At 41.9% G+C, this 14,524-nt stretch overlaps 1 protein-coding gene across 1 annotated transcript in view; it reads left to right on the top strand.

Moving 5' to 3' along the window:
* Positions 1–14,080, top strand: part of wnk4b (WNK lysine deficient protein kinase 4b) — a 139,210-nt gene extending 125,130 nt beyond the window's left edge. The window contains exons 17-22 of the mRNA XM_022667983.2: positions 1,597–2,519; positions 3,694–3,790; positions 9,247–9,769; positions 11,345–11,550; positions 12,380–12,474; positions 13,767–14,080. Of these exons, the coding sequence (XP_022523704.2) occupies positions 1,597–2,519; positions 3,694–3,790; positions 9,247–9,769; positions 11,345–11,550; positions 12,380–12,474; positions 13,767–13,769 (1,847 nt within the window). The 3' untranslated portion in view covers positions 13,770–14,080. The remainder of the gene's footprint in view (positions 1–1,596; positions 2,520–3,693; positions 3,791–9,246; positions 9,770–11,344; positions 11,551–12,379; positions 12,475–13,766) is intronic.
* The last annotated feature ends 444 nt before the right edge of the window (positions 14,081–14,524 follow it).

Below are 14,524 nucleotides of genomic sequence, written 5' to 3'. Positions count from 1 at the left end.
AAGAGCAGATGCCATAAATACTATTTCACGGGTTGACGTAGACCTGTGTTCTTTTTCTGATCGACTCGTTTTTCTGAGTATTTTCTTTTCTTAGCTACTGCAGACAGTGGAGGTTGAAGAACTGTTTCATATGCAGCATGCACATACAGGTACAACTCGGAGAGAGCTATAGTATTTCACAAAGAACAAGAAAAAGTGTACTTTAGCAGGAGGAGACCTTTATAGCTTTAACAAAAGCTCTAAAACTAATGGAACATCTGCCCAATGTGCCGCACAGGGAATCGTTTCGAAGGGAGGCAGCATGTTCCCAACCATATGACTGTGTGCTCTGTCTGTGAAAAGTCTATTTGTGGCCTACAGTGTTCAGAATGAAGAACAGGCACACATACAGCAGATCCAGTGTCATGCACCGGATATGTCTCCACCTCCCTCAGGCGCAAGGCCACTTCAGGATGTGTGACAGGGCTCTCAGCAGAAGCACATGCTGAGACTTCCTGCTCTTCAACTGTTTCCTGCTGGTTGAATCACCATGAACAGGCCTGGCTGTGGTTTAATAACGTTGGAAAGCATTCTTATGCCTTTTTATGTCTTTACTAAAAATACTGTTATATTAAAAACCATACGTATATACAGAGATATAATAAGACTTTGACTAGGCCACTACAAAACCTTTTGGACCATTTAGTTTTCTTAAAGCCATTCAGAGGTGGACTTGTTTGTGTGCTTTGGATCATTGTCCTGCTGCAGAACCCAAGAACACCTGAGCTTGAGGTCACAAAGTGATGGCTCTATATTCTGCTTCAGGATTTTCTGGTAAACAGCAGAATTCCTGGTTCCATCTGTTACAGCAAATTGTCCAGGCCCTGAAGCAGCAAAGTAGCCCCAGACCATCAGACTACCACCACCATGTTTTACATTCAGTATGATGTTCTTTTTCTGAATATATGTGTTAATTTTATGCCAAATGTAACGATACACACACCTTCCAAAAAGTTCCACTTTTGTCAGGTCAGTCCAAAGAATATTTACCCAAAGTCCTGGGGATCATCAAGATGTTTTTTGGTCAGCAGTGTTTTTTATCTTGTAATTTTCCCATGGAGACCATTTTCACCCAGTCTCTTTCTTATTATTGAATCATTAACACTGACCTTAACTGAGGCAAGTAAGACCTGCAGTTCATTAAATGTTGTTCTGATTTCTTTTGTGATCTCCTGGGTGAGTTGTCCATGCCCTTTTGGAATAATTTTGATTGGCCAGCCACTCCTGGGAAGGTTCTCCAGTGTTCCATGTTTTCTCCATTTGTGATTAATAGCTCTCACTGTGGTTCACTGGAGTCCTAGTGCTTTAGAAATGACTTTGTAACCTTTACCACACTGAGATATGTCAATAACTTCTACAGGTCTGGTTCTAAGTAATTAAGCCTGGTTGAAATTTAACTTAGCATTGATCTCAGAATGTTATTGTTAAATTAGAGGCAAAATAGAGGTTTGTCCATAAATGTTCACAAAATCAGGATGAAACCTGAATCCAAAGAGATGTAAACTATACTTTTACTACCAGGAAAACTGATTCCAGTGTCTCTGATCTGTCTTACAGGCTCCACTCACCCTTACCACCCTGCTGCCTCTCAGTACCCACAGTACTCCAACCCAGATGCCCTCCCTCTCTTGATTCCTAACCAGATGCCTACCATGCCCCAACAATTCCCCAAACAACACTACATGCCTAACTCCCCCTACCCATACATGGTCAATCCAGTGCCCCTCAAAGGCTCCATCAACCCGTCTCCACTCACTCGAAACCCCAGCAACCCCAACCTCGCAGCTCCAAACTTACCAACCCCCTATCCTGGACCTACTCCTGGACCAGTCCAGCAAGTAGGTGATCCGGCTGAGAGTGCCGCTGCTTACGGCATGCCTCCAAATGCTCCAGCTCCAGGGATGTGGCCGCCTCAGCAACCACTTTTCTCGCTGGCTAACGTGTTGTCACTGGCTATGAGTGTGGCACAGTCCTTCATGCCCCCTACGTCCATGCCCAGCAACATGCCCCAAGCTTACCTACCCCCCATGGCACCCCAGCAAAGCTATGCACAAATGTTTGGAGCCCAGCTTCAAGCAATGGGGCAAAATGAAGGACCATACAACCAGGCAGCTTCGATAGCAGGGCAGTTTGTGGATACAAACCAGCATCCAGACCCCCACGTGCAAGCCCGCAGGCCAGATCCACACGAGGACAACTCTGCATCCGCTCGAAATATGAGTTCATCTGAGGGAATCCAAGCAAACATGCCCTCTGTTGCACCAGCGATCACAGATCTGCCCACAGAGGTCCGGCAGCCTGTGCAGAGTAGCTCAAACCCAGCTGCAGGATCCCGGACGAGCCCCCAGCTGGAGATCCATGCAAGACCACGAGAGAAGCTTCAGGAGAAAATTATCGAAAGCTCTTCATCCTTCAGCTCCACCAGCAGCTCCAACAGCAGTTCCCCTTCATCCTCCACTTCAGCCAGCCCACAGAATACAGTGAGTACGGTAGAGGACACTCACACACTCAACCAATCAACAGCCCACAATGAGTCCTAGAGTATAATCCTTCCCTTACATGCTTTGAATCAACCACTTATGAAAACGACTGATGCAGTTAAAGTTCTCACTTCTCTCTTTTTTGAACGTGATTATTCATTTGATCTCATACCTGAGGCAGACTACTGTTTATTTCCACATATTTCACAATCGTTCCATGCTTAAATAATAAATTAAATTAATTAAAAAGTATTTTCGCACTATAAGGCACATTGGAGTATAAAACGGCATTATGCAACACTAGTAAGGAACAGAAAGGGGTGTCGGCATTGTTTCCGGCAAGAAGAAAGAAGGTACTCTAATTCTTAAAAAAACGAGCAATGGATGTTAGTCTACACAGATTTGTCTATTGAAAACTGTTTATTTAAGTGAGTGAAGCGCTTCCAGATTTCCACTAAGGCTGGGTGCAGCAGCATTAGCCACAGCAGCTAACCGCTAGCACTAGTAAATGTCACTCAACGTCACTACACTGAGGAATCCTGTTTGTTCCAGTAAGCCAGGGGGATATTAGCTAGCGTATCTTGTTTTAACACGGTAAATTTGCAGGCTACAGTTATACAGATATACTCGCCTGTAAATGGTGAAAGAGCTACCGCTTAGCGCAGTTTGTGGCTAATACTAATACTAGCTGGGGTTAGCAGATGGCTACAGGTCGATAATAGTCACCCCTAAACTTCTAAGTGTGCCTTATAGTGCAAAATAAATATGGTCCAAATAGCCAAATAATAGTTAATAATGGTTATTCTGACCAACCACTTCCATCTACCGAAGTCTGACTACAACAGCCTGACTAAAGGGAGGGAGCCAGAAGGTAGCATAGATATTGCAGCACATAGACTACACATGGGACATGCTTGTGCACCAGTAACTACATCATTGTATTGGTGACCACTAAACTTTATCGGCGTAGTTTTGAGTATAGCGAGACGCATCCCATGTCAGTGATGATGACAGGACGTAGTAAAGTTCTTAAGTGCTCTTAGTCCCTAAACTGCAGTTTAAAACCAAAACTAACTGGACCAAATGAGTACAATGTAACAAACTCATGAACCTTGTTTTGGTGTGTGTGTGTGTGTGTGTGTGTGTGTGTTTCTCTTTTCCCCACCCCACTCAGGTATCTGCACCCTGCCCCAGAAGTCCACCCACTTTGTGTGTGTCTGACATTCCTGCTGCCAGTACATCTAAATCAAGACTCTCCCCTATAACTGAGGGTAAGGCCTGGATCATACCAACACACACACACAAACACACACACACACACACACACACAGAGGAAGCTGGTTTAATGTACAAACTTAAAAAAAAATATTCAGGGATGCATATGGTTAGATATATACAGATATTATTGTATTTTTCGCACTATAAGGTACATTTAAAATCCTTAAATATTCTTATGTATGAATTCTACTAGTCAAGATGTAAGGAAAGGAGTTTCAGTTTAGTTGTCCAGCACCGAGGCTGGAACAGTATTAGCATTAGCCGCTAACTGTGCTAAGTGCTAGCTCTTTTCGCATTCAGAAGTGAGTATTATAGGCTGGTAGCCTGCTGCTAACCCCAGCTAGCACTGCTGGAGCAGCATTAGCATTACCTGCTAACTGAGCTAAGCACTAGCTCTTTTGCTATTTAGAGGTGAGTATTATCGGCCTGTAGCCTGCTGCTAACCCCGGCTAGCACTGCTGGAGCAGCATTAACATTAGCCACTAACCTTGTTAAGCCCTAGCTTTTTTTGCAATTCAGAGGTGAGTATTATCAGCCTGTAGCCTGCTGCTAATTCCTGCAAGCACTGCTGGAGCAGCATTAGCATTAGCCGCTAACTGAGCTAAGCACTATCTCTTTTGCCATTGAGAAGTGAGTATTATCAGCCTGTAGGCTGCTGCTAACTCTGACCAGCACTGCTGGAGCAGCATTAGCCATTAACCACGCTAAGAGCTAGGTCTTTCAGCGTTTAGAGATGAGTATTAGTGGCCTGTAGCCTGCTGCTAACCCTAGCTAGCACTGCTGGAGCAGCATTAGCATTAGCCTCTAACCATGCTAAGCGCTAGCTCTTCAGAGCCGTTCAGAGGAGAATATATTGTACTTAGGGTTCCTCAGTGTAGCTCTGCTGGGTGACATTTGCTAGTCCTAACCACAGGTAGTGCTAACGGTTAGCTATTAATGCTAATGCTGATGCTGCTGCACCCAGCCTTAGTGGAAATGTGGAAATGTGGAAATCTAGGCTAACTGTAAGTAAACGGAAGCACGTTACCCACCCAAATAAACAGTTTTCAGGAGAGAAACTGCTGAATTAGAAGGAAAACATGGTGACACCCCTGTTCCTTACTAGTGTTGCATAATGCACCTTATAATTTAGTGCACCTTATGTATAAAAATAGAGCAGAAAATAGAAGTTTGTTAATAGTGCACCTTATAATCTGGGTCGCCTTATAGTGCGAAAAAAACAGTATATATTTATACACATGCATATAAATAAAATATCTACGTATGCAAACAAACACAGGAACTCAGTGCACTGTAGAATCGGCTTAATACATACACACACACACACACACATCCTATAGCAGTACCGGAAAGGCTGTGTAGCGTTTCTGTGTCCTGTTCAAACACAGGACTACGCAAACACACACACACACACACACACACACACACACCTATGCATGTCCACACACCCCACAAAAACACACATTAGTCCGTAGTGCGTGCAGTCTGTTCATACACACCCGGCCTGTAGAGCAAGACTGTCTCTGAAGGCCTGTTGCCAATTTAAACACACATCCTGTATGCAAACACACTTATTCACTACTTGTCCAAATGTTTGTGGACACACCACAAATGTATGTATTTAGCTACTTTAAGTTACACCCATTACTGACACAGATGTGCAAATCTACACAACACATTAATGCAACAAAATGACAAGAATTTCACATTTAATTCTCCAGGAGATCCAGATTAAAGGAGAACTCCGGTGTAGAATGGTTTTTACTTTTTTGTTCTAGTAAAACATGATAAAAAGTTCTTACCTTTGATGAATAGCACACCTCCGTTCTCCCACAGCGTTCCGAGATCCAGAAATTTGAACAGTTTTCCAAACACCCTTCAGACTGGGTGACACCGGGCATAATTTTTCCCCGATAAATTGCCTTTTCCACCGTTATCCAGCTCAAAGTAGCGCCACACCTCCTTTCTAGAATCCGAAGAGTCCTGAAATTTAAATCGATGCATTAATAACTTAAAAAGTGCACAAGAAGCTTATTAAAAACCTCTGCTTACATCCCATAATGCAAGCTCGAGCTCTGAGCACCGCCATCACTAAACTGATAATGAGATATATATACATGTCTATCCAAAGATGGAAGCGCTCGGAGCTGAAGCTAGCATTATGGGATGTAAACAGTGTTTTTTAATAAGCTTCTTGTGCACTTTTTAAGTTGTTAATGCCTCGTTTTAAATGTCAAGGCTCTCCGGATTCTATCAAGGAGGTGTGGAGATACTTTGAGCTGGATAACGGTGGAAAAGGCGATTTATCAGGGCAAATTATGCCCTGCGACACCCAGTCTGAAGGTTCTGGATCTTGGAATGCTGTGGGAGAACGGAGGTGTGCTATTCATCAAAGGTAAGTATTTTTTTATCATGTTTTACTACATCAAAAGTCCATTTAACTTCAACAAAAGTTCTCCTTTAACTTAAAAGAAGGAATAAACCCCCTGATTTTAGCTGACTCCACCCTTAGCTTAAACTTAAAAAAGGCAAAAAAACATGAGAGGGGTAGTTTGGGAGGGGCACTGGGTGATGTATGGGTTTAGAGGCGGGGCGGGAGGGAGAGCTGATTGTCTGAGCTGCAGCAGCAGCAGTGTGCCTCTGATAGCGGTGAGGCGCAGATGGTTTGACACCAGCAGGGGGGGGGGGCGTTTTTTGTTTGATTGATGGATTTGCATAGTGTGATGTGTCTGCGTACCAAAGTATATGGACACATCATCCTCGCCTATAGCACAGTTGAACCTGAGAGGGTGCTGCAGAGGCAGAAATTGCCACAATAAAACAATAAAACTCAATAAAAGTGTTTTTTTTAATGTTAGGAAGTATTTATGCAAAAATTTAAGCAGGACTGGTTTGTTTTATTACTTCAAAAGAACATATTTCAGCTATTAATGAAAATTAATGAAATTTAATCAAACCTTGAAAATTGAAAATTATTAAAACCTTTAATCAAAAGGTTTTAATAATATGAATGTTTTTTTGTGTCTATTCTATTACTAGAGTTTTACTGATTAAATTGTTTTAAATAGATTTAATAGATTAAAAAGTTTTAACTAGGGGGATACACATTTAGAAACAGTTTGTGATGTAACGAGCCATCAGACACACCCACACACAACACACACACACACACACACACACACTGTTACGAATGAGCAGGGGTGGACGTAAGTGCAAATATTTTATTTAAACAAACAAGATAAAATAAAACAGTAAACAAAACACGGGTAACGCAAACAACTACAAAAAAACAAGGCAAGGAGAATATAAAACTAGAACAAAGACTAAGAAACACAGACTACTAAACTAAGACTAGGATACATACGGACAGCAAGGATACAGAGGATGCAAAAGATACAAAAGACTCGACACTGAACATTCAAACAGAGGGGCTTAAATACAAGAGGAGAGTGAGAAACACCTGGGCTAGGATGACAAGGGGGCGGGGTTATAGACAAGACACAGGTGAGAACACTAATAGCTAGGGCAGGGCTGGGGCAGAGCTAGGGTGGAGACAGGTACAAAAACAACAACACAAGCACATGGCTGGGAACACTTGACAGGAAAACAGAGGGGCAGGAGCACAAGAGACCAAATAAGGGAGAAACAGAAGACAGACATGGGCTAAGGTGTTACACACACACTCTTACACATTAACTTTGTGCAGCTTTTCTTTGTCACTTCCTTACAGCTTGTACCTGCTGTTTGCTTAAGCCTGGGCTTCAGTTTATTATTATATAGCCCACAGTCTCGACTGGCGCTGGCAGATGACCAGACATGATAACACTGAACACTGTCGCAGCTCCTTATCTCCCAAACAGAAGTGTGTCAGGAGAGAAGCGAGTGTTTAACTCTTTCAGACAAATGACCCATATATATATATATGTATAATAACTATATTATGAATGGCTTATTAACTATTAAAAAAGTTAAAGTTATGGAACATATGTAATATATTGTGAGAGCTTTTCTTTCCACAATAATGAGCAGTGATTTCCCCCTAGAGGTTAAGAACTGAACTGCAGTCAGTGTAGGACTCTATGTTTAATAATTAAAAGTTTAATTTTTGCCCAACCACATTAAGGTTCATTCAGTTTGCTGTAAATTGTTTTTTCTTCTAGTTTAAGAGTGTGCTGTGGAAGATATGATGGTGCTTAACCCTCTCTCACAGTTGACAGTGACAGCAACACTCCTGTTCTCTTTGTTTTATCGCGTTTTGTGCGATGAAATCCTAATTTTTCACATTTGACGCCCTATCTGACACCCTGTGCAAGAAGATTCACAATGCTCATTGCTATCTCACACCTTGCCAACAGTTTATTTTTATGCCTTTCGCCTTGGGTAGAATATATCTACACCGGTGAGCATGGTGGTATTGGAAAGAAGTGTGTTTAATTAAATTTCAGGTGTCAAAATAGCACGGGTGCGCCACTGACTGAAAAAAACTTAACCTCAACAGTTCAACAGTTCATTGCTATCTTGGCAGTGAATTTCATGTGTCAAAAAAAAACTAAATCATCTAAAATAACATTATTCTGCATCAACACAAAATATAGGTCATTGTCATATTACTATTGGTAGTGTTAAATGACCTGAACATGCAGGTCAGTTTCCCCTGCTAAGAAGCATTTACACATACAGGTAGCTGCGCCATTTAAATAGCAAATCCGCCCAATAAAAAAAAAAAAAAAACTGGTTCTTAAAGGGAATTACAAGTGCCACGCTGATTGATTGTACTTCACTTTGCTCCCAAAACACACCTAATGTCACTCGACAAAGCAACCCAGTGTTTCAGTAAGCCAGGGCGATATCAACTAGCGGTTCGTCTCACGTAGCTTGTTTTAACACTGTAAACGTGCAGGCCTCTGAGTGAACAAAGAGCTAACGTGGTTAGCGGCTAATGCTAATGCTGCTCCAGCAGTGCTAGCCAGGGTTATCAGCGGGCTACAGGCACATAATACTCACCTCTAAACAGCAAAAGAGCTAGGGCTTTGTGCGGTTAGCAGCTAATGCTAATGCTAGAGTGGCTTTACTGCTTCTAGCAACCTGGCTGGGGAAATTTAGGAGGATTTTAAGTGCGCCTTATAGTGCGAAAAATATGGTAAGAAAATGTGTACATGCATTTTGCATGTTTTGAGCTACGCAAGGTGTACTTTTCCCGTCGTTATAATAGCAAAGACACACTGACACCCTAAATCACACTGCACCGTTGCTGGCTTGCCGTTAGTTCACTAAAATACGACCCATAATGTATATTTTAAATGAAATAAACAAGGCAATTAGGCAAACCCAGAACAGTTTAATTAATTAATTTAATTATGTGATTATCAAATTGCAAAAATGACTGTAATCAAAAATTTAAAATTTTCAAAATCTGGTTATAATTTGTTTCCATTGTTTTTATTTACAGAGAAAAAACCTGCCATCACCGTGGGCCGATTTCAGGTCACTCCAAGTGTGGAGATCCCACAACTCACAGCCACACCCAAAACTCCACAGCCCCGCCCCCCGACACCTCCCCCGTCCACAACTCCCTCCAACAACAGCCAGTCAGAAAGCAGCACCGAGGCAGAGGGCGAATCAGAGAACAGCCTCAGCACGGTCACTGTGTCCCCGCCTACCAAAGCACCTTTTGAGCTGTTAAACGACTGCAGCGGCGGCGCCCCCTCCTGGCCCAGAGGACTGGGGACTATAGATAGCAGGGAGGTGGAGGCTGAGGAAGAGGAGATGGGTGAAGGAGAGGTCAGGGATGGAGAGATGAGGCAGAGGAGGATAAGCTTAACCCTGTGTGAGGTTTTACCGGGAGGTCCTCAGATCGGAAACGTCAGTCAGCCTTGGATAAGCTACACGAGGAGCACCTCGTACGCCAGCAGCGATGAGACGGAGAGCGAGGATGAGGACATGTGGGAGGAGCTTCAGGAGCTGCGAGACAGGTGAGAGAGTGTTGGAGTGAGTTATGGTTGGCATTCACAATTCATAAATATGCTGTTGCATTAGATATCATTTAAAAGAATGCCTTTTTGGTGCATTATTACGATTTTTTGGGCATTGAATCTGGGCATTGAACCCATAACCCTGTGATCAATAATTGACTGTAAGGTTGCTGGTTCTATTCTTATGATATGAGGTGGGAAAAGTCATTATACAGCCTCATACTAGGATTCATACTTCTTGAACTTTTTCAATTATTTTCATGATACACCCACAAACTTAAATGTAAAAATATCCCAAGCTATGCACATCTCACGTTGCACTGTGCAATCCTTCATCTGAAAATGGATGTCCATTTTGAAAATGCTTGTCCACTGACAGTCCAAACAAGGAGAGCACTGGTCATAAAAGCAGCCAGGTGACCCATGGTCACTCTGGAGGAGCTGCAGAGGTTCACAGCGCCTTACATTATATTACATTGCATTGCATCTAGCGGATGCTTTTTTCCAAAGTGAATTACAAATAATGATGTACATTAGCAACAGAGGACATAGAAGATCAAGACAAACATTTTTTTTTGTCAGGGCCTAAAGGAGGCCAAGCAGAATATTGTGATAGATAGAGGAGGAAAATAGAGGGATTAGAAAATTAGGTTAGAAGTAGTTAGTTAGTGTGTTAGAGGTGTTAGGAGAGTAAGTTCTATATTGGTCTTGTTTGACCAAAGCACCTTGTTCCACATGTTAGCTGTGTTCTCAGCATGGCTTCTGGCAAACTGCAAACAGGACTTTTATGTCTCTCTTTCAACAGTGGCTTTCTTCTTGCCACTCTTCCATAAAGGCCAGATTTGTGGAGTAACCGACTTATAGTTGTCCTGTTGACAGATTCTTCTACCTGAGCTGTGAATCTCTGCAGTTCATCCAGAGTGACCATGGGCCTCTTGGCTGCATCTCTGATCAGTTCTCTCCTTGCTTGATCTGTCAATTTGGGTGAATGGCCATGTCTTGTTAGGGATTTTGCAGTTGTAGAATACATTTTCCAATTTTGGATGATAGAGTTTTGGGTAAGTTCCTTGGTCTTCGGTCCTTGAACCGAATCATCGTTTGTGATGCTGTAGTATTGAAAAAGCATTGAACGTTGCATCTTGCCACCCTATAATTCATATGGGTTTATATAAAAAAAACGTGGAACATTTCAAGAGGGTTAAATAATTTTTAAGGCACTATAGGTTTGGTACAGTACATTCTGACGTTCTGACATAGTTGTAGTAGCGGTGGCTACTTAAGGTAGCTGAATGCATTCATTAAAAGTAGTGTTCAGTAATATTTAGATGTGTAGACTGTGTTATTACAGTGAAAGCTCTGAGTGCGGAGAGTGAGTAAGTGCTGGCATCATTCCTCTCAGTGATGGATTTGTCTGAAGGGCCGGTTTTGTGGCGCCAGCGATGATAATGCCCTCATGCAAATCCAGGAGCAAGCCAAGCACAATGTCTCATTCTCTCTCTCTCTCTCTCTCTCTCTCTCTCCTCCCTCGCTCTCTCGCTCTCTCTCTCTCTCTCTCTCTCTTCGTCTCTCTCTCAGGCACCTGAGTGAAGTGCAGGCTCTGCAGGCCTCTCAGAAGCGGGAGATTGAGGAGCTGTATGAGCGGATGGGGAAGGTTCCTCCTCCAGGCATCGTGTCTCCGGCAGCGATGCTGTCCAGCCGCCAGCGCCGCCTCTCCAAGAGCGGAGGATACCCCCCCTCCCGCAGGAACAGCCTGCAGAGACTCGACATGCTGCCCCCTGCAGGTAACACACCTTCAGAGAACAAACCTTCAGACGACTGTTGAACAAATGAGTCATTGGATCCATTATAAGGTTTATTCCAGTGCTCACACCTGCATAAACCTGAGATTTTGAGATAAGCTAAATGATTTTCTTTCTTTCTGTCATAAAACTTTCTTCCCTACAAAGAAAACTGTGCCATTAAAGAAGCCCATTCCAACCAGACTTCAGAAAACAAATGCTTTTCCTCTCTCTTTTAGTGTCAACAAGTAAATTATCAAAGTTATAGCGCCTTTTTTAAATCATTTTTGTCAAATTTTCTCCCCAATTTACACGGACAATTACCCAAACCACACTTTAGGACTCCCCCTATCACTAGTGATGTCCATCTTAACAAAAAAAGATGCAGAGCTTTCAGACCTCAAATAATGCAAAGAAAACAAGTTCACATTTATAAAGTTTTAAGAGTTCAGAAATCAATATTTGGTAGAATAACCCTGGTGGTTTTAAATCACAGTTTTTTTCATGCATCTTGGCATCATGTTCTCCTCCACCAGTCTTACACACTGCTTTTGGATAACTTTATGCCTTTACTCCTGGTGCAAAAATTTAAGCAGTTCAGCCTGGTTTGATGGCTTGTGATCATCCATCTTCCTCTTGATTATATTCCAGAGGTTTTTAATTTGGTAAAATCAAAGAAACTCATCCTTTTTTAATTATCTCTTATCGCTTTTTTCCAGAGCTTTATGATACAAGTATATAATTGTGTCCTACAGCCTCAAATTAGAAAATAAATATTTAGGTTTTTCTCTTTCTCTCTCTCTCTCTCTCTCTCTCTCTCTCTCTCTTTTAGGGATCATGAGGAAGAATTCGGTGAGTGGCAGCAGCAGTGGATCTCAGGAGCGTTCGGCTAAGGGCGTGACCTTCGCTACAGACTACGCCAGAGTGGTGAGACTGATTTACACAGTGTCTCAGAGAGGATCTGTACTCTTATAAATAAAGAATTACAGAGGGTTGTTTACAGTGATGTCCAAATTCAGTAGATTCAGTAGATCAATTTTCAATAAATATCTATCAGCAAGAAAACTGTGGCATGGAAGAAACAGTGTTGATTCCATAAAGAACCATTTTAAATCAAAAGTATTTGGGTCGGTAAAAACCTTGTTGTGTTTTTCTGATAAATGTGGTCTCTCTTTCTCTCTGGTTCTTTATGAAACCAAAAATGGTTCCCTTATGCCAGGGGTGTCCACACTACGGCCCGCGGGCCATTTGCGGCCCATTTCCTTTTTTGGAGCGGCCCGCGAGGAATTTTAGAAATAGAATGAAATTTGGCCCGCTGTTAAGCAGATTTTTATAATGTGAGATTCAAAGTTTGAACGCTAGGTGTCAGAAACGGGCCAAAGAGTCTAATAGCGGAGAGAGTGTGCATTTCTAGCTCAGAAAAACGGGCCAAAGAGTCTAAAAGCGGAGAGGGTGCGCATTTCTAGCGCAGAAAAACGGGCCAAAGAGTCTAAAAGTGGAGAGAGTGCGCATTTCTAGCTCAGAAAAACGAGGTATAAGAGTCTAAAAGCGGAGAGAGTGTGCATTTCTAGCTCAGAAAAACGGGCCAAAGAGTCTAAAAGTGGAGAGGGTGCGTATTTCTAGCTCAGAAAAACGGGCCGAAGAGTCTAAAAGTTGCCGTAATTAAGGAGTTTTATATTAAGACACATCATGAAATTAAACATCAATTTGACAAATCTTAGTTTACTTTATTTATTTAAAGTGGTATATTTCATTATATGTTTTATTACAGAGTGTGGCCCGTGACTTCAAATATATTTCTCCTTCTGGCCCCCAACAAAAAAAGTTTGGACACCCCTGCCTTATGCCATGGATCACAGTAGAAACCAATAGGGTGTCGGAATGGTATATATTTATACTTCTCTACATCCAATCACAATCAGACTGTGACTCACTCTGTCTGGATGGAAAGATTTATCTGGATAGGGTTTTTTTTTTATGATGAGAGGCTGGAATGATAAATAAGCTATAATGAAATAGGAGTAATGAGGCTGTTTTTAAAATGTAAGGAGTAGAACGTTCAGATAATTGTGTAAAAATATACAGAATTGAAGTAAAAAGTCTACTAGAGTATAGATAACCAACATTTCTACTTAATGTACTTAAAGTAATGTATTAAAGTATTTGTATCTAACTCTGAGTCTGCTCTCTCTCTCTCTCTCTCTCTCTCTTTCTTCCAGTGATCTCACAGAATCCCTGCTGATCTCCTGCAGGTGAATGCCGCCACCTAGTGTCAGAGATTGAGCAGTGAAGGATCAGCAGATGATCAGCAGATACTCTGCTCTGCACTGTGAGAGTTCAGTACAGGAGTGAACTTGAACATGAAGCAGCTTGTTTTTACCTGATTTGAACATAAACTATCAGTTTGGTAAAGCAGGAGAATCCTATAGTTCAGTGCCTGTTAGTGTGCAGGAGAGGACGCCCCCAGCTGGTGTGTTCGTTGAGGTACAGCTCAGCTCCAATGGATGCTTTTTGATTATTGCCCCCCCAACCCCCCCCCCCCCAAAAAAAAAAAAAAACACTAAAGGCTTTGAATTTTTTTTTATGAGACACCACTATTTTAGTGGATTATTATAAATGGAAATAACTGAATATATTATACACTAACGGTCAAAGGTTTTAGAACACTGCCAGTTTGTTCAGTAGTCCACTGGTAGTGTTGTAAGAAATCAAATATAAAAAGTTATATATATATATAGTAATATACAGTGTTCTCTAAGGGCGTTTTCACACTGGCATTTTCTAAACTGATTCTGGGTCTGTTTGGAGATCAGGAACATTAAAGCTGGTTTATTTTCACACACAAGATTTTTTTTTTTTTTTATGAACCGTGGCTTTCTTGTCCAATTTTATGTGTCACTTCACAAAGGCAAGTAAAGTAATGCCATAAGTTGAAGCACCACGTTTCAAAATGAACCAATCACACGACCCCACACGG

Source organism: Astyanax mexicanus, chromosome 3, assembly GCF_023375975.1.
Source record: "Astyanax mexicanus isolate ESR-SI-001 chromosome 3, AstMex3_surface, whole genome shotgun sequence".
In the NCBI taxonomy this organism is placed as follows: domain Eukaryota; kingdom Metazoa; phylum Chordata; class Actinopteri; order Characiformes; family Acestrorhamphidae; genus Astyanax; species Astyanax mexicanus.
Note: the sequence above shows the minus strand (reverse complement) of the source record. Positions and strands in the feature narration are given on the sequence as shown.